Below are 25,862 nucleotides of genomic sequence, written 5' to 3'. Positions count from 1 at the left end.
AAAGCTGCAGTTAACCACTTCACACGGTGCACTGCCTGCCTCTGGTTCTCTAAGGCACAGCCTAGGAAACTTCAAGCGGCTTTCAAATGAATGATGTAATGAGCAAATAACTGAAATATGCCTATTAAATGCCATCGTGTTATGTCATGTCATTTACATGTATGTGCAAATAAATCTCAGCTTTTCAAATTCCATAAAACTTCTGACAAGAAGTCATGTCAGATATAAATAACTACAGGATTCCATTGCCTGCCAAATTCTTTCAGCATGTAATAATTTCCATGTGATCTTACTACAACTAGGTTTAAACATTTAAGTAAGGTCAGCTTATTCTTTCATTATCAATATATCTGCTACCAGCTCGATGAAGCTCGCTGTCTTCTAAACATTTCACATCCACAGTGTTTCTATGCTTCTACATAGATGCAGAGTTCCACACAAAGATGTATATAATGTCCCAAAAGGTCAAAACTCACAGATTACTACAGATTCCATTAGAACAGTGTGCTGTTAATGAACTGAGATGCAAAAAAAGACACAGAGCCAGCGCAGCTAAGTACAGGTTACACATGAACTGATTTCAAAGGCTGCTAATCAAAATTGATTTTTGATTGACCATTTCCATAATGAATTTATAGTAATACTTCAACATTTGGTCAAAGTGGAAAATTATGGCTTTTTCAAAACCACACAACATAACACTTAGAAAGCAACAATTCATTCAAAAGGAAATGTGGTTTTCTTAAGGAATAAAGTCAATTTATTTAAGTGGTTCAAAACTTGTTCTGTCTATGCATTTGTTTCTGCCATAGTAATGAGCTGCTAAACTTTCCTCTTGTGGTTTGTAGCTATTTAGCTCATTATAGTAACATAATCATATATCATTATACGCTATCATAAATCTGCCACTTTTCCCTTAGAGTTAATCTTTTTAAATTGAATAATCTGTTGAGCATCAGGTTGAGTTAGTTTTTCCTTCAGCACAAATCGTTTCCTATAATATGCTTTAACTTTTCAGACTAAGTCAATCCAACCAAAGAGCAAAAATGCGCCTCGGAGAAGGAAAGTCTGAGGGAACCGCTGGGATACTGAACCCTGCTACAGCTGTGATGTGCTCACTGGGTTTGTGCTCAGGCCCTGGGTTTCAGACCTACCCTTCGCATCTATTTAGAGAAACCAAACCACCCATTTTGCCCACTGGTAAACAGATCACATGTGATACTTTGCCAGCCAAAAATTACCTTATATAAGTGACAGTACAGCTGTGAAACAAGTTCCCAAAAGCTGCTTGTCTGCCTGCATAAACTTACATGCTTGGTTATTCTTGCAGCCAGACATGTCCTACACTCTTCTTTGTTGTGGCTATTTACCACACTTAAGCAGCATTCCATCTGGATTATAGAACAGAGTTCTCAAATATGCAAGCTCCTGTCACTGGAAGCATCTTTGATAATAATATCTCTTGCTAATTTATGCTTCAGAAACTGCAGAACCATTACTTTGTTCCCACAGCCCAACTCTGCAATAGGTAAATAAGCTCCCGATGAAAAAGACTGGGTAATCCAGATTGAAAAGTGGTTTAAATTAAGCAGTGGGACAGCTGTTTAGTGCTTAGCTGCTGTCATTCCTGTCCTCGGATCACACTGGTACTTTGCGCCTTGGCATATTAGCGTATAAAATAACACAGGTGCTCAACTTCCAAATAAGAAATAGCAAACTATTGCTCTAAATTCATGTTTAGTGCATCACTATCAGTGGACTGGGAGGACACTGCCAAGGTCTCCTGCAGCCCATATACTTTGGGACTAGATGGCTCTGGCTCTGGCAGAGTCCCTCTCACCAAGCTGATGGAAGGCTGGATGACAATCCTCATCTGCTCATCTGGATGATCAGATGAGGTGCATGGCTAGTAGCAACCTACTGAAAAGCCTAAGTGCAAGAGATCTGCAGTGGGGAAACTTCCCCTGTTAGGATACCATATCATAACATGAGCTGGTCTAAATGCTTTGCTCTGTATGTGTATCAAACCGCTTTAAAAACTGGAGTTCCCATTGAAATGCTGTCAGTGTCTTAATAATTGTATTATTGTATAGTATATAAAACGTGTATTTCAGCCAATATATCAGTATTGACCAAAAATGCAAAAACTGCAACAAATTCTTTCTCCCCACCTAGAAATTAGGAAAAGAAGGAAAAGAGGGAAGAGTTACCTTGAGATCCCTGCTGTACAGACTGGTTTTGAAATTGCGTGTATGGTTTATTTGGTATCCCAGAAAATTGCTGCCCATTTGGTGACTGGCTGTGTGATGATGGAGAACCATGTTTCTGCAATAGTGAAGGTGGAACTAATGCTTTCAGGGGGCTGACAAGTGGAGAGATTATGTTGGGAGCAAGCCTAGAAAAAGAAAAGACAGAAAAATTTCACGTATCACATCACAATATGGGAAAATGAAATACTTGAAAGGTGCTATTTCCATAATACAGGACTATAGAAACATTTATTTTTCAGGCAGAAATTACGTTGAAAAAGAAAGATAACAGATGTAGTGCTGCTTTCAGGTCTTCATTAGGAGGAAACAGAAAAGGATTTGTATTCCTTTCCACTGAGCTCCTGTACTAGCCATAATGACAGGATCAAAATGACACCACTTCTCAGCAAGCAACTTCAACACAGTTCTGCTTTCAGTTAGGATTCTGTGAGCTGAGATGCATGTCCAGGAAACAGAAGTGGAAAATATAGTTAAAGTGAGTAAATGCAAGTAAATTGTTTTAGTGCCTTCGTAGTTGTAACAGGGTAAATAAAGCTTTGCCCCCAAGTTGCAGCTATGACAAAGAAAAGCATTAGCTTCAGTTATTCCTCATGTAGGATTTTTTTTAGACTTAGAAATACAGCTTTAACTGCAACAGTTGGTACTGTCCTCTAAATAAAAGCCTGAGTAAGTGTCTGCTTGTGGCGGCACTGCTCAGCATAAGCCTGAGAACTGGCTATACCTGAGAGGTGAAAAATCCCCACCAGACACCTGGGACTGGGGCCAGCACAGGAGCCCTGGGGCAGTCCTCACCGAAGACTGAGTCCTTGTGCGGTCCTCACCAAGGACTGACTTCTTCACAGAGGAAGATCCTCACCAACCCACTCCCATCTGCCACCAGTGGAGCAGAGAACCTTCAGTGCTTCCTCCCTGCTGCAATGGGACCATCCCACCAAGGGATGAGAGAGCTGACTTTTGGCCATTTACAGCCAAAGAGATGGCATGGTGCAGAAGATGGGACCAAAGACATGGTGCTCATGTACAAGCCTCTTTTTGGGCTGTATTACACTAACTCTGTAACTCAGTAAATAGGTAGAGGCTGGACCTTTTACCTTCCTACAGTAGTTGTGACAAGCGGCCTTTTCCTCCAAAGCCCATTGTTACCCTGTCAAATGTGTGGGCTGTATGGATGCTATATTCACCATATACACTCTGCTGCCTCTGGAGCCTTTGCTAAACTTAAGCAGCAGATCTTTGGGCAACACTAGAACATCCAGACACAAGAAAAACCACCTGTGTGTTTGAGAGCCACCCTGCTGAAGGGTACCTTCACAGGTACAGGTCCTGAGGTGCAGGGATAAAAACACCCCTGCATGTTTTATCACACATCACTGGAAAGAAATAATACATGGGCTGGAAAGAGATACTGAGCAAAAAGCACTGCAAGTGTACTAAAAATGAACTAAACCCCAGCTCCGATCTCTCACAGGTGTCTTCCTCCACCACTGCACAAGGCATTCCAACACCATAAACCACCATTTGCAACAGCAATTCCTCACCGGTTTGTGCAACTGCTTCTTGGAGTTTAAACCTGGGGAGTGAGGCTGTGCTCGACTTAGGGCTAAGCACTCCATGGGAGCATTGGAGAGGTAAATATAGACGAACTGTGAATTAATGGTGACAACAGCTTAATCAACTTTAACAGGAGAGGCAGAGGAACACTGCCAAAAGCTGTCACACTGACACTCTATTAAAAGGGGCTTAAATAAATCAAGCAGTCAAAGCCCGTCCTATGCTGAAATAATTCCATCTCCCAAAACAGGAAAAGAAGGCATAGAATAGAAACCACAGAGACTCTGAATATCCCCAAACCAAACTGAAGGATTCAGCCAGCATTTTTAAATGGCTGAAGCCAAGGATAGTTTCGAGCCAAATATCTAAGAACTGGAAAATAATCCCAACAAGAGCTTGGGATGGCCCTTGCCCTGTAGAGGCTGCAGAGTGGCTAACATGGACAAGGGAACGCAGGCTCCACCCGTGCCCTCTTCAGGTCAGAGACAGAAAACGCTCTCTGGAGCCTGAACCGGCTCTGAAGAGCAGATGCTCGGGGGGAAAACACCGAGTTTATGTGCTGAGCAGCAGCGAAACGCTGAGGTCAGCTCCCGTGTGGCTCTAGAGGTCTCAGTAGAGCAATAGTTTAACACAGACGAGCTGTCGCGCAGCCCAGCTACAAGCTGAATCTGCTGCAAATGCTCTCAGATGCGTGTCTGTGGTGAACTGTTGCATGAAGACGGGGCTGAGATTATTTGCTGGGACCCTACAGAAGAGCCTTTGCTCTCTCTGGGCTCGTTCGAGGCTGCAAGTGGGTGCCAGCAAAGCACAACCACAGATTACAGCATGGTTACCAGCCCCTTCAAGCGGCACCCGTGGAGACGCTGTCCTCCACACGCCAGAAATACTTTAGGAGCCTGGAAATGCTTCTATCTGAAAGGAGATGAAAAAGATTGCAGTTGTTTTCATTGGAAAGATAATAGCTCAAAGAGATCACGATAGTGACATTTATATGGATAATGACCACACATGCATTTAAAAGAGAAACAAAAGAGGTACTAAAAACTCCAAGGCCTGGAGAGCCAGAAACCACTCTGAATGGGAGAGGAAAATACTTCTGGTGAGCAAATACTCTGCAACTGCCCGGGTTGGGTTTCCTCTGCCTTCTCTTGAAATGTCTTGTCCCAGCTACTGCTGGGAAATGAGCCCCCCATCAGAGGCCTGCCAGGCGGCTCGCTGCCCGGTGCTTTGTTTGCGAGGATGCTCGAGGAAGCCCATTTTTATATCCTATCCAAACATCTGACATGCCAAACAGAAATGGTACATTGAAGGTGTCTGGCTGTGGAAATACTGAAAACCCCAGCTTCCCTACCCAGTTTAACCACTCCCAGAGGCTGTTTAAATCTTACCCATGTGAGAATTTAACAGGTTTTAGTGTTATTTTCAACGCAGCGCTTCTCCCCATTCACTCTGTTTTGCAACCCTGTTTTTCCTGTGTGCGAGATCAAAGTTGTGACAGTGTCTGTGCCTCAAAGCCTTTCGAATGGCAGGTTAAGAGCATGTGAGGTTCCCCATGGGAGGCAGGAGGGGTGAGCTGAGCGGCCGCGCAGAGCTGCTGTCACTCGCTGGAGCTCAGCAAACATTGCTGTCTGCGGGCAGCCAGTATCCTAGGAGCTTCCTGTAGCACAGGAACTTGAGCTGAAACCCTGAAAGCGCTGTGTAACACTTGACATTGCTGGAACAGTTTCATACAGTTGAGCAGGTCACCGTAAAATCTCCCACATTCTGCTCAGTCTCTCCCAAAGAGGGAATTTAACTTGTTTCCCAGAAGTGAAGGCAGTTTTCAGCCAGGAAAGAGCCTTGCTCAGGAGAAAGAACAACCTGGAGAAATGAGCACAAGTAGCTAGATTTGTCATCACAATGCCCACAGCTCAAGCTGGTCCCTAAACCACGATGTATGAAGTGTGTGCATGTGTGAATGTGCACTGGCACACTCTGAGGGAGTTTTTTCATCAGTTAACAGTCCAGTTCCCAGTGCCATGTTTTGAATTCCCCTCTGAATATCTGCCTAGTAATTAGGTTGCTGTGACACTCAGGTTGTTAAAAGAGAGGAGGAATCATTCCTGATGCACAGTAAAGAGATAATGCATTAGTAACAGAAAAGAGTCTAAAAGGAGATGCCTTCTGTGAAGAAGAAACTCTAAAGTACTTAAACCAGGAACTCAGCTGGATACATTAAAAATTCCCAAGCAGTAGCTCAGGCAGATATGTTTCACTAACTAATAGGCTGGATATTTCCTGTTAATACTGTACTACAACCACAGTTTGCTTTGGTTTGGATATTAATAATAAATATATAGCATATATTTTACTTTAATTGTAACTGGTAGAATTCACTAAATTTGCAGGTCCTTTGGGGGCCTTTTAATATATATCTGTGCCTATATATAGCTATAGGGAGAGATTCATAAATAAATACTCTCACACACATGTAAAAAACCTCCTTATCCTTCCTTAATTCATCAAATTCAAGGTTAAATGGAGTATTTCTGTTCAGGAGCGTTAATCTTTTTGCTATGTCCCGAACTTTGTGGCTAAGCTAAGAGGAATCAACAGTTCTTACAGACTGCTGATGTAGCTGGACTGGTGAAACCCTGTCTTACAAGGATGCTTCATGGTAAAACACTCAGTAACTCAAACAGCAAACTAACCCACTGCAAGGCTTTTACTACTCTGTTATCAGAAACCATATGTCCCTTATGTGAAAGGGAAGCTGTTAACCATGCATTTACCTTGTTCCTCTCCATTAGCTGCTACAGGCACTAATGAAGTTACTAACAAACCCTTACTGAATCCGGCAGATTCTCAGTTGCCTACTGATGAAACTGCCATTGCTAACGAATTTGCTGTCTCTAACATTTGATGCAAGTAGGAAAGATTCATTTTGGTGACTTTATGACAGTGGGTACTTCTCAATCCTTGTCATCCAGAGAGGTGGTCACCAAAGAGTCTGTGTTCTCTACATGTGTTGGCTGGGTTTGAATGTACAGTATCCTTGGGTACAGCAGTCGTGTAGGAATAATGTGCAGCTTTCTTGAGCACTTATAACAGAAAGGGAACTGCACAGTTGGATGCAGTTCTTATTAATGACTATTTATCACACAGTGGTAAAACCAGTTCAGTTTTGATGCATTAAAGTTATCATGAGAGTTAAAACCAGTTCAAGACATACTGGAATAGGAAGACAGGGTTTTATTTAAAGTAGAACTGCCCAACTAGGAGCATGGCACTGACAGAAGAGTATTTAAACTGTAGTTTTTCAGACTGGAGGGGTGCAGTGGAGGAGCCAGCCTCCTCTCCACTCTGTCCAAGAAACGGGAGCAACAGGGCATGCACCACAGAGAGAAGCAGGTCAGCTTGAAACAAAAGGAACATTTAGCTCACACAGCATGCCCCACTCTGTGGCGTTCATCGCCACAGGAAGGCACAGAATCAAACAAAATACCTAGTTTTTAAAAAGGGACTGAATAATTTAATGGCCAAAACCAATATTTCCATGCTAAGCAAGGGGTAATCAAATCTTGTGCTTCAGGATGTAAACTGATCGCCCAAGGAGGCAGAGAGGAATTCTCTCTCTTCACTCATCATGCAACTTCGTATGATTGACCAGGTATTGTGGGTTTTTTCAAACTCCCTTTGAAGCACCATGTGTAGGATGGCGCTGAAGACATAATACTAGTCTTGAGGGACCTATGATTTCAGGTGGAATTGCAAAGCTAATGCATTCCTCTCCTGAGGATGCATCAGCAGACAATTAAGTAAGGGGACTAATCAGAAAAATCTTGTTTCTATAATACCTTCAGCCATACAACTGACAGAAAACTATTGGAACAACTGATCCTAACTTGGTAACATACCTTGTCCATGAGACTGTGCACATTCTGCACCATGCTAAACACTGTCTTCAAGCACTCAGATTCCTAAGGGCAGTTCTTGAAGGCAGATGGGATGCTGCCCGTAGTGCGTTGTTAAACCAAGTGTTAGACATAGACACTGAGCTAATTCCTCACCTCTGCTGCAAAGTATTTGTCACTCACATCCATGGGAATAGCCAGAAACTTGATCTTAACAGTTTTTTTCAAAGAGAAAAGTAAAAGTCAAAACATAGAAATTCATCTGTCTTCTCTCATTCTATAGAGTGCATGCCTTTAGGAATCTCAAACAGAATCCAAGTAAGACTTTTCCATGAATTTTCCTGTGGTCATGTTTTAACTATGTATTTTGGACAGTGAAAGCTCATACTAACTGGTAAGTAAGGTCCATGTGAAGGAACTATCTAGGTGTGCCATGGGCCAGCAGTGGTCTATAGAAATGACATCTGAAAGACCATTCCTTTCTTTTAGAACTACTTATCCTGTCACCACTTTCAGCTTCCTGAAGCAGGCAGAGATGTATCAGTATTTGTGTATCTTCACAATACACAACAAATGTCTTGTTCCAGTATTATTGCAACATAAATATAAGGAGGAGATTCTTTCCTGTTAGGGTGCTGAGGCACTGGAATGGGTTGCCCAGGGAGGTTGTGAATGCTCCATCCCTGGCGATGTTCAAGGCCAGGTTGGACGAGCCCTTGGGTGACATGGTTTAGTGTGAGGTGTCCCTGTCCATGGCAGGGGGGTTGGAACTTGATGATCTTAAGGTCCTTTCCAACCCTAACTGTTCTATGATTCTATAAAGAACCAAAAAATACATATCCACGTTGACTTTTCTGAACTTTCTGACAAGATATCCAGATGTGTCTTCTGTATTCACCCACAGAACTTAGTCTGAGGAACAGATAGATTTACACTCTGCTTTAGGCAGTCTTTGTTCAAGAGCTGTTCCTAGAACACAGAGCAAGAAACTGTAAAGCCAGGTTTTGAGCTGATTTAAGATGAGCCTTTTCATGATCTAGTCAATCATCTCTTGACGGCCAAACCCTACATACAGGATAGTTAATTATTAATACTGAATGGAACTGAAATTTGTAAAATAATAAAAATAAATGCAAACCAAGATTCTTGAATAATAGCTGGGAATGAAGTGTAGCTGCAAACCAGAAATATCTAAGATAGGGATGTTTCCAATAGAAAAACTCTTTTTTTGATGATGTGATGGCTTGATTGGCAGATTCCTCAGCTAGACAAAGAACCTCAACCCATATCTCACTGGGCCCAGTGGAAACAGGACCAAATCCAGGCTGAAAAACATCTGTCCCTTATCTCAAATAGTTTTGGTATATTTTGGGTTATAAGACCATTCTCTAATACAGTTCTCATGCATAACACATCATTGTATCAAACAATCTTGACTTTGAGAATTACGTTTAACTCATATGATTAGGAGAAGTATATATAAAGCATGAGGATAAGAAGCACAAAGCAAACCAGCTCCGTGTTTTATCTTGACTTGTGCAGCATTGCAGCTAGTTGCAAATACTGAGGTTTTCCATGAAACCAGGTCCTACCCTAAACTCCAGCGCTCCAACCATTTCATTCATAAAACCTCTCCCCCAAGCATTATAGTTACATATATTGTGAGAAAGTCCAATTCAGTTCCAGGACCAGCAGATTATGTTTTTTAATGGGAAAAAGAAAAGAAAAAAGTGAGCACTGATTTTCATCTCTTCCCATAATATTAAAAATGATGTGTAAAGCTCCGCTAATCTGGTCTCTGGATAGCGCCCAATCTCTGGCCACGTGTTTCTGTTCTGGGTCTTGCCCTCCGGGAATTTCTGTCAGCACATGCTCAGGAAACAGTTATACCCTTCACTTCTTTCTTTACCCTTTTTTCTGTAAGCCGGACTCTATCTGAAGCCCGGTGAACCTTTGCACTAATCACTGCCAGGTGCCTCTGGCTACGTTTCTGGAATGCAAGGAATCTTTTCCTTCTCTCCCTCTTTCTTCCTTTCTCCTCTTCCCCCCACCTCCCTGATATATAATAAATCCTGCAAGGCAGATCACCTTGCCGGGCATCATTGCTTTTTATTACCCTTTTGTATAAACACTGAGCAAACAAGTCACTGGGCTGTGACACGCTGCCCTTCAGACAAGGCCTCAGTCTCTGCTCCATGGCTGCAAGACAGGACACTGGTTCTGCTGTTGTGCTTCTGGTTTTCTCCGTTCTCCCTCTGCTCGTGGCCAGCTCGAATAGGTGGCTGCTGTTGAGCCACTCGGGATCAATCCCTGGCACTGCTACTAACGCAGTATGTGACACATCTCTGCGTGTCCCATCTTTAAAGTAGGACTGAGGCAATGGCAGCCTTTCCCTAGCTTCTAGATAAACACAATATACTATTTTTCATTCAGAATACTGTCTTGCATCACTTGAATACAGTTCTATATCTTCCCTCACCCACACTCTCAGCAGTGTCAAATGAGTGCAGAAACTAGTAGCAATGAGGACTAAGAAGGGCTTCATAAACATTGTAGAGAACACTATCCACTGGACCTTTAATGTGACTCAAGAGTCTTAGGTCATTTAATCGCTTTAGAACGTTTTTAATAATACCAATAACAGTGATATGAAACCAGCTTTGGGTTCAAAATTCCACAGGAGCCAAAGGGGTCCTTTCCCAGTACACTCAGGGGCTTTGTGTGTGGCACAGAGTGACTCTCTGAAATACTCGCAATCTTTTCTAACATCTACACATGCAAGAGTGTAGTTAAGTGTAAAACATGACTCAGTATTTTGTGATGCATTCCATTACCTACACAAACACATTTTCTTCTGTTACATGAATATCTCCCGATTGTTCTGACCTGGTATGGGCAGTTTCTGCAGAGCAGTTAATCACAGTGATCATTATGGGAGCCATGCCCATCTAAAAGACATTTTTATTCATAAGGGTGGGTTCAATCATCTTTGAAATGAAGCTGGTGAATCACTACAGTGGAAGCCACTGTAAGGGAAATTTGAACACTTATTCTCGCTAACAATCTAGCAGGAAAATAGATTTCAAACATAAAAAAATCCTTATTAATGTGGTCAAAGAAACATCAAATGGATTTCAATAAAGAGCACTGCCTTAGGTTCAAGTGATTGCCAGGAAGTCAACTACAAAGACATGCAATCAAACACAGGTATCGTCTAGTCCGTATTATCCGGCATGCCCTGCATGCTTGACTGATCTATCTTACTTCAGTCTTTTCAGTTCATTATTCCCTGGCAAATATGCAGCAGGATGCTTCCAGGAGCAGGTAGGTGCTGTACAGGTAACTGATGTGTGCTTCCTTCAAGTTTACAGTCTAAAAGGCATTATACCAAATAGTGGGAGGTGTTAAAATAACTGAATCACTTGTTCTACTGTGATAAATTACTGCATTTGGTGTATAGGGTCTGCATCTAACTGCAAAGTTTTGCTTAGAGAGTAAAACAAAATTTGAAAAGGAAAAAAATCAGCTTTACAGATGTTAAGTGTAAATTTAACTACAGATAAAACCAGTAATGGCTAAAATCATTAACATGATGCGGAAGAGCTGTGGCTGCATCCATGTTAAATGCCTTCTGAGTTACTCTGACCACCTCCTTTAACCCACCTTCTGCAACTGTCTTATTTCTTACTCTAAGAGAGCTTTCCTTAGAGCTTTGAGATAAACTGATGAAGGTGCTCTAATGAATGTCAGTCCAGCCCTTTTAGAAACACAAATGAAATATATGCCCGCCTGTTTCTGCTGGTGGCCAAACACTGTTTTACCCCACGATCAAGCACTAAGTTATTCGTAACCATGTATTGTTCAAGTAAGCCTATGCTAATGCTAATTTTGCTTTAAGGGGGGAGGTGGAAACTGTATAGGCCTATCTGGACATGATTATAAATGAATTCTGATCACATTTTCTACAATGAGATAAATGACTTGGGATTTGAAACCAGATGCTTTTAATTACTGAGTTTCTTTGTTACATGAACCTCAGCTCCACACCTGTACATTGTTCTTTCTTTGGACAGATGTACTGATGCCCCTTTTGCGTGCTCAGATCCATAACACTGAGATAAATTATGATGGGTTCTTGGCTTCCTCCATTGAAAATGTTTTCAGCTGTCAGAGATATCTGTTTCTTGTTATTGGTTTTAGTGCTTTTGAAAGAAAGACTAAAACACTGACTTGTGTATTCTATTATAAATGGAGAGTATTCTCCAGCGGAATCCACAATGAATGAATGATGTATCATCAGTCCTAAGAACTGTTATGATGTATCATCAGTCCTAGGAACTGTTATAAGAACTGTGGAGGTATTTAGTTCTCCAGAGTACTTCTAGAGAGTAAAAGTTCTTTCCTACAAAGGTTCTAGCAACATGCCATGAGTTCCTACTCAACTTATTTATGTGAGCCCACAAACTTAAAGATTAATAGACGTAAGTAGTTAAAACACCTCTATCATAAAGTAATGAGAATTAGGTATAGAAACATATTTTCCTACCTGTCCTGGATTCTGCCAGTTCAAGGAGATAGCATAGAAAAGAATCTCCCCCTTTTCTTCTACTGGTTTTGGGGTGATTTCTTAAACCCTATCCCAGAAACAGTCATGCTTCAGAAAACTGGCTGCTTGCAAAGAGCACTGAAACTCTTACAGCCACAGTCTGACTGTGGTCCCATCTGATGAGCAAGCACCCACCAAACCCTTTATATGCCACCATCATGTCCCAGCTCTGCAGCTCGCTGAGAGCAGGTAGAGGGGGCTGGACCACATTCTGCTTTGAAATGGAGGCATCTGAGGGGGCCCTGGCAATGTGTGTTACAAGGGCTTAAACAGGGGTAGGAGCTGGCTTACAGCCTCTTATTGCCAACGTGTAACATGGTAGCTGTATACACAAATCTAACACACCAAGATTTTATCTTACATATTTGTTTTCAACCTTAAATGTACCGGGAATTTCAAATCTGGTGTTCCCTGGCTGAGCAAGAAGGGAAGCTCTGGGTACCTGCTGTTACTTCATGTAAAGAGAAAGGAAGGAAGGACTAAATTGTTAACAGAGAACTCTTTACATTAAAGTACTTCTATGGTATTTGACTTAACAGGTGCTAAGTAGCAAGCAAACAACACTGATGTTCAAGCAGCCTGAATAAAATGTCTCTTTTCACTTGATTGTTCCTAAAACCTATTGTGATTTTTGTATAGGTTAAGTGGCTCTTCAGGGGGGTCTGGAACATAGCTTGAGCTGGTTACAGTTAGCTGGTGAGAACCCCAGCAAAAGAGAGTGTAAGCTCCTTCCTCTAACCTTGATTACTTGATCCCTTATATTAAAGACGCACAAGATTAGATTGAGAGCTCTCATTAATCACCACCTATGGACATCATCACAGATGTCTTAATCCCACTCGTTCTTCATGTACTGTTGTGTTTACAGAGCAGAAATGGAATATAAAAAATAGGTTCACTTTCCTTCCCCTTGGAGACACATCAACCTTCCCGATACAGTGATTATTTGTCAGTACCCCCAGCTTCTTTGGAGAACATAAGTGCTGTTTGTTATTGGCAACACAAGTGACAGAGGGCCTCAGTGCCATATAGAGGGACCGTGTTCCGACCCTACAAAGTGACCTTGTTAGGTCATTAAGCTAAATTGGTGCAAATCCCTAACTTGGTGCCACCACTCAACCTCACTTAACTTTATTCCTATCAGTTTCATTTAAGCTGATAATTTATCACAATAAATAGTCCAAACTGGAATTTACAGAGATGGTTTACCCTTGAAATTAAGCACATTTTAAAATGACTTAGATAGTAACAGCTAACAAAATAGCAGAAAGAAAGCCAAGTGCAACATTCACCTAAGATTTAATACCAAAAGCTGGTTTTCTGTCTTCATTCTGCTACAAATCAAACCGGACTATTTTTGCAATGGGCAAAATGAAACTGGGTTAGACATTACACATGGCACGGGCTACAAGAAATGCTAAAATAAACCTTTGCTACCTGAAATAAAAATTAAATGTATATTTAAACCTGGATTATGACAAACCCACTTTCTGGGTGCCAAAATATTTCTCAGTCACACACTTTTAGTTTAATTAGTACCAATATGAGTAAAAATTGTGGTCTAGCATACACCTCATGCCAGCAGTTGAAAAAATACTCTCTGTATTGTATAAAGCCAGTATAAATACATTTGGTAATGAAGTCAGATTTTGTTAGAGCATTTTCAAGTGAATTAGATAATTTTGTCAAACTATTTAAATGTCTTAGCAAACCATTTGGAAAATCGACTGCTGCGCTTGGTATTGACTTTGGCAAAGGGTGGTATAACAGAGGGCTTTTTTTAAAGAATAAGAAAACCCCTTTAAATCAAATTCGGACTCTTATGTCAAACTGGAGTAGACTATTTGTACTCTGCTTCATGTCGTTTTTGGCATCGTGCATATTTGATGACTCAGTAATTAGATTTCTTGATAGTAATCATTTGGTTCATTCCACAGACCGAAACTATGCAATCCAGGCTTGTCGTCAGACTGATTCACAGTATAGAAATTCTTTGCATTTACTTAAACATGAATGCTGAGACAGCTGACAAATGAGGCAAAACATTCTGTGTGTGCCAGAAGGCAGCTAATATGAAGAAAGGCAGTGGTGGGTGTTTCTTTCCTATTGTAGGCCATATATATTTCATATGAGTAATGGCATACTGCTATGAACTGGCAAAAGTGTAACAGTTCTACAATTCAGTGGCTCCAAGTATTAGATTATTAAGTGATTTTGCCCAGTTAAATGGATGAATGCTTTAAACAAAACTGTGCAAAATGAAATTCAAGGCCTATTAGTTCACACTAAGTTTCTCTACTTGCAATTGAAATGTCATGCGTGGGCTTCATTTCAGCAGTCATTAATAATGTAAGCATAAACAATTAGAGACAGCAAAAGGATCTTGGACTGGGTATGACGATGCTGCGTGTGGATTATTTTGAGTTTAAAACAGGATATTTGAGATGCTGAAAAATTCCATGTAATTATGTCATGAAACTAGATAGCCTGTTTTAAAATAACTACTCAAAAATACATGCCACTTTCCATTTTCTGATGGTTGGTTCACAGTTAGAAATCCGTTATCATTTCACTCTTACATTTTGTCATAGGATATTAACGATGGTGTTTCTGCAAAGACTCTACATTATGTAGGTGTATAGGCACTGAGATAATAATCAGCACTTCTGTGATGAAGAATAGCGATTGCACTAGACCTGAAAACAGCAGACATCAACGGTGGCATCACCTCTGGTCTAAGCAAATGCTCAAAATGCTGTAGCAGGAGCGCAGTGAGAAACTCAGCTCACTCAAGCATGGTGTTTCTGGAATGGAGACATGAAGGGCACCAAGAGTTTATCAGCGAGCTTCAGGCCCCTCAAATCGGAAAACTGTCTCCCTCATTCTGGTCAAGTCTTTGCTTTCATTTCTTATGAACTTCACCTGGATGTGAAGTGCCTCAGAAACAAATCCACTTCCCCGACGGCCTATTAAATCCTTCCCATGGTATATCCTTACTTCACTTTATTCTTTGTTGGGGTTTTTTGCCTTAACTCCCCTAGGAACCAGCTCCAAGAGGAAACAGCTGAGCAGCACACAGGGAGCACTGAGAGGAAGGGATCCTACTCCCCCAGGCTCAAGTAGTCCCATTCTGCTCATGAATTACCTTCACTCTGCACTGTCTCTATTCCTCCTATTTGTGCTCACTGCCTTCTCCACTATAGAAAGCTTTGCATGTACCTAGTGTAATTTCCATCTAAATAGCATTCCCAATGCCTTCTGTTGCCCATGACTCTGCCAACAGGAAATACAAAGCTGGGAATGTGGGTGGCAGGGCAGGGAAGGAAAAGAGCATAGGCATCTTATGTGACAGGGACAGGATGAGTCTGTTCCTGTGAGCATCACACATTGGGAGGGAGCACTGGTACCTGCTACTGGCACAGGTCAAAAGAGATGGCTGACCAAGGAACAGGGTACAGATGCTAAGGTTGTTACAAGGGGGATAGGTCAGTGACAGGGCTAGGATGGGAAAACTCTACATTCAGTTGCTGTATTCAGTAAAGAACCCCAAAGTATTTTTAGGAACAAAAATCCCTGAATCTCTCTGTATCCCAAGTTCCCATCAGTAAAGCAAAATCAGAGCCCCCCTCCCACTCCCAAGTGCTGGGAAATAAAACTGTAAGTTTGACGTTTAATTTGCATGAGGCTAGGTGCCAAAAAAAGCCTGAGCAAAAAGATTAGAGCATAATTTTGTGGCTTACAGAGATTCTTTACTGTTGAGATGTTATGATATCCTTGAGCAAATGGTACTCTAGAAATGTGAGATACCGTAGCAATGCAATGCAATCCATACTGTAGCAATACAATCGATGTATCAGAGTGATAATACACACTTCCCTACTTAGGATCTCACTGATTAATGCCTGCTGTTGAGAAATGTGTTACTGAGAATCTTATCAGAGAGTGAGGAAGTGAGAAAACTTGCTGCTCTGACACTAAATAAGTCTTACTAAGGCAAACACTGCCTTATTCCTGAGTCATGGTCTGGGGGTTTGAGAGAGTTCTCATTTGAGCTGAGAAAAATTCTCTGCATTTATCCAAACCTGTCAGAAGTCATCAAGGAGAATAAAGAAAAAGCAGAATCTAAATGTAATTGCATGCTACGGAGAAACAAGGCCAAGGCCCTGAATAACCCTCAATAAAAGTCAAAGTTTGCCCTGCTTTGCACAGAGGATGGATGACGTGACCTTCTGAGGTTCTTTAAAACTAGATTAATCTGATTCTAAACCAAACAGAATCAGTTTGGGGCAGTGTTTTCCATTGGAACAGCATCCATACAAAGTAAAATATACAATTAATTATTCATTATCATCTTTCACACACATACCCATCCCTGGCACTCTCCAACGGTGACTGGTGGTGATGTGGGCTGGAAAGGGTAGAGTCGAGTGAATGGTGTCTTGAAGGGATGTCATGAGGAGGTGCCAATATACCTGGTGAGGGACCGTTATGGTTAGCGCTGGAGCCACTGTACATGCCTGTGAACACACAGCATATTGCAAAATCAGATAAGCAAGAAAACATCCAAATAACTCCTGGAGAGTCCCCAACTCCTTCCCTGTTCCCCCACCTGACCCCGAGACACACACACAGCAGCCCACTTCGGCTGGGGGAGTCACCTGCATGGTGCCCAGTATGTCAGTGAATCCTGCTGTGCTTGGAACAGCACTCAAAGTCACACCAAGGCATCTTGACACGTGTCTCTCCTCCAGCCCTCAGGTGGTCTGCTTCTTCCTTGCTCTGACTGCAGACCTGTAAGCACTCCTACTGCCAGCCAGCAGGACTTGGCAGGACTCCCACCCTTGCCCTTACCACACTTCTGAGTGAGAACCTGCAGTGCTCAGTTGTTTGCAGCATGATGGAGCTCATTTGACAGCAGAGCGGTACCTGATACCAGCATCACGTCAGACCCTGAACTCAGAGCACTGTGTTTGCATTAGGGGGGTCAGGACCTGGGTTTTGGGGTTTTTTTTTTGTTGGTAATTTCAAACTTTTTAACTTGACTTTCAAGCAGGAGAAATTTGTAGTGAGACCACGAAAACAAAAGGTTTACACAGAGGTACTGAAGGATGTTGATGTTCCATTTTAGGGGGCACGCTGGCTACTCTCCTCTACCATGGCAGTCAGGCACCAATAGCCAAGTGTCTGCCATGCCCTCAAGTGTGTACTTTGTTGAGGAAGGCTGGTCCAGGGCTCGTGGATTACGTTTTTTCTTATAGTCTTCCTTATAAAGAGTATGATGTGCACTAAGACAGACCTAAGGGATCAGGGCCTTGACACTGACTTTTGGCATGAAGACTGCACTGGGGGCCTGTCCCTGTAATGAGGGGAGCTCACAGAAGTGCTTGCTGCCTGGAGTTACAAATGCTGTTTGCAAATGCCACCCTATCACAGGGGGAAAACAGGACTGTCTCCTGGTCGGCACAGTTCTTGACAAAACCTAGTCTTTCTTCTCTCTATTTCTCTGCCCTCCTCCTCCTGTTCTTAAAGCTTGCCTACAACGTACCTCCCAGTGTTTTGGCCAGGGAATGTGCACACAGTGGAGGAATGGAGCAAGCACTCACATTGTATTCTGAAGGCTGTAGGGAGCAAATGAAGTTTGCTGTCCCGTAGTGTCAAGCTATACAGCACAGATGACCCCATACCCTCTCCGAAGCCTTCCTCCTGTAGCACCCATCTTTCCTCTCCCATTCTCTGCAAGCAGAACTACACATTCAGGAAGCTGTGTGACAGCTCTGCTGCCTGCATCCCGTGTCACTGACAGGGTTCTGGATGGAACTGCTCCCAAACCTCGCAGTGACACAGAGCAACCAGAAGGGAACATGAAAATCTGGAGCTGTGGGGAGTGTGTGACAGCCCTCTGGGCAGATAAGCAACAGCTGAAGGTCAGCATCTGTTTCTGAAGAGCAGAACCACTAAGGCGAGATTCCAGCCACCTTTGTCAGGGACTTAGGATGAGTCAAAAACCTCTCATGAACAATGAGTCCTCAGCTGTTGGACAGATCTAAAGCAACAAAAACGAACCGCGTCTCCCACTAGGCAGAACATTTGTCAATCAGCCAGTGAAACCAACTTGCTTTCTGCACCAAAAGCCAGACAGAAGGGGCTTTCAGAAGTCAGATGTTCCCAGGTGATGCTAGGATTTATTTGTCAAAGTCTCTTCTGATAACAGTAAAGTCAGTAGCTAGGATGCTATATTGTGAGAATGGCATTTTTCTACTGGTGGCTTCAGTCCATTTTATAATACAATAGTTTCCACTCCCCCAGATCCTCACTGTTCATACATCCATTATCAGGCTTGGAAGGTGAGCCAAATACCAATTTGACCTTGTCTGTACTGTGTCATTTCACACTTCAGCTGCATCTCCTACAACACACAGTGCAGGTATATTGGCAGCACAGCCCAGAGGAAAGTGCTGAACCTAAACCAAGATGTTTGTGCTCTCTAAGGCTGGCAGACGATTACTGGCCCCTGTCAATAACTCACACAAAAAGCTCAAAACCCCTCAGAAGGTAGTTTTAGCAGTGTGGTCACCAGTAAACACACTCCAATGTTTTACCTTACATTCCCATCCAGAACAGTTCACGAATGTTAGAAGTATCTCTCCTGGCCCCTTCCTTACTGTTGCAGCTATTGAGCGCAGTTCAGTTCTTTGCTTGAGGTAGATGAGAAAGAGTAGCAGAGTACTTACAATCAGCATACCCCTCTAGAGAAGCAAGAAGATGTTAAAGAGGAAACACCTCCCACATCCAGATGTCCAGGAGCCAAGTCCTGCATGATCCCATGCGCTCAAAGCCTCCTCATCAGAAAACCAAATGAAACCATAATCCCTGTCACCCTTAGTTTCTGCCATACCCAGCCCCTGTGCAGAGGAGTTCACCCATCTGCCCACTTCTGGCTCTGAAGCGTAAAGCTTGGACCTCCTCTCCTGGATAAAGCAGTGTTTCTTCCATCTACCCTGAGTCTATCCAACCTTTGACTTAGTGATCACACCCCCTCTGGCCAAGGTCCCTGCTTGGAGCATGTGTGTGCTGTGGCTTGCCGGGTTTGTTCATCAGTGAGTTTTCCTCTTCCTACATCTTTTCCTCACCACAACGCCTTCACTCATGCTCAGTTTGACACATGGAGTCTCTTGTTCTCACATCCCCTCACCCCCCTTCCACACCGCAGCTTGCGCTGCCTCACCCCAGAAGCTGCCGGCTCCCCTTGCGCTGACACCCCTCTCCATAGCATCACCCAATCAACAGCCTGCCACAAGATGAGGGTAAAACCAGCTGTTGCCTGTGACACTGCCAGATGTGGTGCTCCACGTGTGCTGCCTGCTGCCAAGCAGCATGTGTCACAGCTGAGCCTCTCCCGCGCCCGGAACACTCACTTTGGGTGCCACTCTCTGGTAGCCAGCTGCCAGTATTCATGAGGCTCATCAGAAGGCAATTATCTGTGAGGGATTTGTAATGCTCATGGGTTTCCAAAGGGACTGTGGGGAAGGGGACTGACACACATGTGGGCAGAGAGGTGAGCAGAATGACTGCATCAACCGTGCTTCCTAAGGAACTGAGACCAAACCCGGTTCCGATGTGTACCGTGTGTGTCGCTCAGGCACAGGGCTAGTGGGGGAATGGGGGAGCTGGCATCAGACACAGTGATGTGTGCTCCTGGGCTGGAGGGTGAGGCTCTCAGACTGCACAGCTTACCATTTGGGTGAGGGCTGCACCCACCCCTGAAGCTTCTGGATGGAGAGAAAGCCAAAACACGAGCCAACATAGACAAAGAATCAACCCTATTGTTCACTTGCTTCGCTTGCAAGGGGTGTCTGCCTGTAATTAAGAGTGCTTCAAGGGCCGTGTGGCACACACAATGGAAGATGGGGTTCACTATGAGTTTCCATGTGAGTCTGCAATGAGACATTAGTCATTTCTGTTGAGTCACTGAGAACCAAATTGGTACTTGCTTGAAGTTAAAAGTTATCTTCTACACAGTGCAAAACAAGGGCACTCCAACAGAACATTAACGTCCTTCAGAGGAACAGACCTTTCTATGGTCATGGCACTGTGCAGGGCACACTGTTCTTGGTGCTGTGAATGCTATCAGCTCTCAGTCATTTATGCTGCTACTGGAATTCATTTTGACACGTTTTTATTCCAGGCTTCAGGCCCTCAAAGTCTGGAGCTGCTGTCACTGATTCCGTGTCTACCCAATGGTGTGTTCCTGGGTGTTAAGCCCAAAGATGGTGCTTTAAGGACGTATTGGCAGTGGCTGCTTATCAGGAAAGAGGGTGAGCTGCCTCATTCAGGGAAGCAGGAGGTACCTGCTGCTATGAGGGTGTGTGATGTCCTTCCCACTGCCAAGCCCTAACAGAAAGGAAGAGCTGTTTGAGGGGAGGGAAATGCTGTCCTTAATGAAGATCCCTTTGCCCCTTTGAGGAAATGAGGTGCCTCTACAATGGAAGAAGTCAAGGAGAGAAGAGCAGTTGCAATTCCAGCCTCAGTATAATTTAATACTTCTAATTTTGCTCCTTTTACAGCTTTTCAGCAGTGAGCTATAATATTCTGAGTACCTGACGTCAAACAGAAGCCTTTGGAGCTGTTAGGAATGCCTGTTCCTGCAAGTACAACCCACTTCAGGACTCTGCGCCTTGGGCCTCTTCATGCATTGACCATCTTAGCTTGTAAATATATGTCATCAATCAGTATTTTAAATGGCTTGGCCTTTAGCCTTAACATCTGCTGCCAAAGCAGTACACAGGCATCTGTGACAAGAGCCTGTTTTTAACCCAGCTTTATGCTAACTGAGACCAGAAAAACAATAGCAAAACATGGCCAGAGAAAATGCCCGAGTGGAATTGCCTCAATGGAGACACTTCCTCTGCAGGGAGAGCGACACGAGCTCACAGCTAGAGCTGAATGTTCGCAGCCATGAAGCATCTTAGTTATGAGGAGGGAAAAAGGAGGAAGTTCTAAGGAAACAATGGGTTCTTCTGGCTGCAAAACATCCTTTTGCTCACTGTCTTACCCTAAGCACAAACCTGCTTTGAAGTCAGGCACAAGGGATGGGAGCTTTTGAAATATTTCATTTTTCCTGGGATTGGTTTTCATCCCTGACATATTTAAAATGTGCTTTAACTTGGAGAAAGACAAAACTGAAACTCTCCAGGAATCCAAGTGATCCCTAAAGCCCAGAGCTCTGCACATTAATAATGTGGTTTCTTGGGGAGGGGAGGGGAAAAAACCCCAAAACTCAAAACAAAAAACCCCAAACCATGAACATTTTCATATTTCCCAGTGGAATCAAGAGGACATCATATGCTGTACTTATCCATGAATATCCTGTATAGACTACTGGAGCTGATTTCTCTGGGAATATTAGCTCTGATTGTCTGAAAGAGCAAATGTGCAACCATTGCAGAGAGTGGCTGCAGAGGTGGCAGAAGGAATATCCTTATGATTTAATTCTGTAAGGATCAGCACTTTAGTTTACATACCCTAAATTATGACAGAGGAACAGGTTTGCCTATGGAATTGTACTACACATAGTAGAAGAAACTTCTGTTTCACTGTAAAACAGTCTTTCAAATCTTGATTTATTTTCACTGCCACTTCTTCATACTGTGCATGAGACGGGTCTCATATGGGGTGACCCAATGGAAGCATTGGGGAAGACTTACTAGGTTTTTTACAACATCCTGGTGCTGGATTGATATAATCAGCAAAGAAATCATAGCAGAGAAAGGCAGTGTTAGTGATAGACAAAACGTTTCATTTCAGAAGAGGTTCTCAGAGATGACACTGAGAGGTTAGGGATGGTCTGTTTATCTGCAAGCAAGTAACTTCTTTCCTGCTTCATTGTTGTCACTTGAAATCTGGGGCGATTTCTGAGGTTCTTAAGCAAAGCCTGTTCTGAGGGAAACATCCCTGCTCTGCCCTGTCCTGCCTGGAAGTGAGAGGCCAAGCCATGCCGAGGGTGGAGAGCAGAGGCTGCGTGCTGCCCTCACAGATCTCAAGAGCGCAGATGACAGAGGTAGAGAAGGGAAACAATCCCACCAAGTCCCTCCAGCTTTCTGCCCCATACAACCCCTGAGTAAACCCAAGGGAGCAACATTGGAATGATGGGTTATTTCCCTTTCTCCTCCATTCTGTTCACCAGTTACATTCCAACATTTTAGCACAACTTGAACTAGAAAGGAGAACGGGTGTCAAGCAGCATGCATTTCTTGGCTTAGTTTTTAAGATCTTGCCTAAGTAATGTTTAGTGCTTTATTACTTTGCTCTTTCAAAGCATGATACATTAATAAAGTGCATCAGTTCTTCCCTTGGTGCAGAGGAACCAGCGCCATGCATTTTTGTTTTCTAATCCCAGTTTACCATTGGAATTCTCTAAGCCTCAACAGAAACAAGCCAGGGTTTGGCTGGAAAGCTCTTACTAAATCGATTTAAAACTTATTCAGTAATAGCAAGTCAAGCCTCTTCTCACAGTGGAATTGAAAGAGGATAAAGTGCATCTTAAATCAAGGTTAATTTAGCTCTAAATTAAATCATTTTATGAATAATTTTGGACTTTAATAGCACTGAACTTTTCTAATATTGACCAAGGTTGAAAGAAAAGTCTTCAAAAATGGCATCCCTGCTTTTCTGTGTCTCACCTTGGCTCTGCTTTACAATCTGAAGACTTTCTCCTATGAGGAAAGCCTAAGGGAGCTGGGCTTGTTCAGCCTGGAGAAGACAAGGCTCTGGGAAGACCTTATTGTGTGGCCTTTCAGTGTATAAATGGAGACTATAAGAAAGATGGGGACAAGCTTTTTAGCAGGGCCTGTTGCGATAGGACAAGGGGTGATGGTTTTAAACTGAAAGAGGAGAGATTCAGACTTGATGCAAGGAAGAAATCCTTTACAATGAGGGTGCTGAGGCGCTGGCACAGGGTGCCCAGAGAAGCTGTGGCTGCCCCGTCCCTGGCAGTGTTCAAGGCCAGGTTGGACACAGGGGCTTGGAGCAAGCTGCTCTAGTGGAAGGTGTCCCTGCCTGTGGCAGGGATTGGAGATGGATGAGCTCTAAGGTGCCTTCCAACCCAAAGAATTCTATGATTTTATGATTCAAACTGTCTCCCACTCTTAGGCATATCATGTGGTATACCAGCCTCCAAATTCCTTGTCCCCATATTAGGAACAGTCTGTCCAAAACTTAGTATGCATTATTTGTTAAACAGTGAGAGAATGAAAATGTGATTAATAAATGTTACATCTCTTTTCCTGGAGATTCTTTACAGACCATACAACGTGTGAGGTATAAAATGCCACCATCCATCCATCCCATTTCCAATGTGCAGCTGTCATTAAAAAAATGAGTTCAAAATACAGGGATGCATCTGGAACATGAGAGAGAATCACCCAAGAAAACACAGTGACAGCTTCTTCATCAGGTGCATGGCGCAGTCTGGAGTTTTGTGCATAGTATTGGTTACCCATCCCAAAATGGATGTTAGAGAGTTAGAGAAGTTTCAAAGGCAGTAACATGAACGGTTCTCTGAAAGCAGGTTCCACAAAGCACACCAAGTAAATGTCTATGTGCATTTTTTTCTCATGGAGCATCATCTGAAAGTTGCATGTTCAAAATTAATCAAGAAAAGTAAAAGCCCCCCCCCAAAGTGAGGGCTCTGTAACCCACTGGTTGATAGATGATGTTGCTGAAGGCAAGAATAAGGATGAACATTAGAAAAGGGGATAAATAGTTATATGGATAGAAAGAGATTTGAGAGTGAAAACACCTAAATGAAAGGTTCCTCACACTAATCTCTACCATCAGTGGAGGGATACGAGTGCCTTTACAAGGTGAGGCAGATCACATTAAACTCATGGCCTTTGAGAGTTCCTCTTTCTCTCAGCTGGCTAAACAAAGAACCTGAGATTGCTACATCCCTGATTTGGGAGCCTCCGATGAGGTTCAGAAGTTGTGAATCTAGATGTTATTTTCTGCAGAAGGGAATGGAAGCATCTTTTCTCTTCCTATAAGATGTATGGAACAGCCTACGGTCCCTGAAAGGGGCCAGCTCTTGTTCAACCCACAAGAAAGAAAAGACAGACAAGAAGGAATGAAAGAAAGATTAAATACTAGAAAAGATAATTAAACCAGCATGTTTGACATTTCACATTCAAGCTTTGCTCCATTCATACATCACCATATTATTTGTTACAACCACACAGTGCATGATAATACACAGCCTCATCAACTCTTCTGCAGCTCCTGAAGAGCTGGAAACCCTTATGGCTGCGTGCCTTTGTCTTTGCCAGAGCACTCGTTTGGCTCCAGCAAAGCTCATGCACCTGCATTCTGCTCAAGCCAAGGCAAACTTCTAAATGGACAGAGGCTGACCTTCAGCAGGGCTGCTACACCCCTCATGTGAAATTAATAGGAGCCATTTGGCTGACTAACTCTGCTAAAAAAACCACTCAGGCCTTAGTAAACAACTCCCAAATTAGTTCATTTTATTTCCTGGGTTGGGTTGGGGTTTTTTTCATCTTCCATAGTGGCAAATCAGACCCAAAAGCTTTTCTGGTTTAGATCCTCTATTACATGACATATTTAACACCATACTTATTTGAAGTATTCTTACCTGTAATTAAATCATGATGACCTACAGATCTACCACACTTGCCATCCAAAATGTGTTGTGAAGATGTGTGGAGCTGTTGCATAGCTAAGCATTCACTTAGTACATCTTGTTCAATGTCCGTACAGGAATTTAGCTACAAGAGGAGGATAAAACAAACACTTTATTCCAATGTAAATCATATTACTTTTAATTAAATTAATATCTCTTTTTGCTTAAAGATTATGTATAGAAGGAAGGAATAAAAATGTCATTCTTAGGAACTCGGTGTAATTACTTGGCATTTTCAATTAGAGATAATTTGGGTTTTTTCAAGTTTTTACTTGGAGTATTGTGTGCAGTTCTGGTGTCCTCAACATAAAAAGGACATGGAACTGTTGGAACAAGTCCAGAGGAGGCCACGAGAATGATCAGGGGACTGGAGCACCTCCCGTATGAAGACAGGCTGAGAAAGTTGGGGCTGTTCAGCCTGGAGAAGAGAAGGCTGCATGGAGACCTCATAGCAGCCTTCCAGTATCTGAAGGGGGCCTATAGGGATGCTAGGGATGGACTCTTCATTAGGGACTGTAGTGATAGGACAAGGGGTAATGGGTTAAAACTTAAACAGGGGAAGTTTAGATTGGATATAAGGAGGAAATTCTTTCCTGTTAGGGTGGTGAGGCACTGGAATGGGTTGCCCAGGGAGGTTGTGAATGCTCCATCCCTGGCAGTGTTCAAGGCCAGGCTGGACGAAGCCTTGGGTGATATGGTTTAGTGTGAGGTGTCCTTGCCCATGGCAGGGGGGTTGGAACTGGATGATCTTAAGGTCCTTTCCAACCCTGACTATTCTATGATTCTAAGTGCTGCTATGATTCTAAGTTCAAACCTTCCCAAGTAATCTAACTCGTATTTTCAAGCTTTCT

At 42.9% G+C, this 25,862-nt stretch overlaps 1 protein-coding gene and 1 long non-coding RNA gene across 6 annotated transcripts in view; one reads left to right on the top strand and one right to left on the bottom strand.

The window, feature by feature from the left end:
• The window catches only part of GLIS1 (GLIS family zinc finger 1), a 208,627-nt gene that overhangs the window by 7,425 nt on the left and 175,340 nt on the right, over positions 1–25,862 (bottom strand). For all 5 annotated transcript variants that reach the window (XM_061344778.1, XM_061344780.1, XM_061344781.1 and 2 more), the window contains 3 exons: positions 24,964–25,096; positions 16,687–16,837; positions 2,211–2,395 (listed from right to left, as the gene is read on the bottom strand). In XM_061344778.1, the coding sequence (XP_061200762.1) occupies positions 2,211–2,395; positions 16,687–16,837; positions 24,964–25,096 (469 nt within the window). The remainder of the gene's footprint in view (positions 1–2,210; positions 2,396–16,686; positions 16,838–24,963; positions 25,097–25,862) is intronic.
• LOC133207698 (uncharacterized) overlaps positions 1–25,862 on the top strand; it is a 69,967-nt gene that overhangs the window by 34,516 nt on the left and 9,589 nt on the right. The gene's annotated exons all lie outside the window — the stretch shown is intronic.

This window comes from Neopsephotus bourkii, unplaced genomic scaffold, assembly GCF_033783945.1.
Source record: "Neopsephotus bourkii isolate Nb327-2 ecotype Australia unplaced genomic scaffold, CSIRO-AGI_Nbou_v1 NB_234, whole genome shotgun sequence".
In the NCBI taxonomy this organism is placed as follows: Eukaryota; Metazoa; Chordata; class Aves; order Psittaciformes; family Psittacidae; genus Neopsephotus; species Neopsephotus bourkii.
Note: the sequence above shows the minus strand (reverse complement) of the source record. Positions and strands in the feature narration are given on the sequence as shown.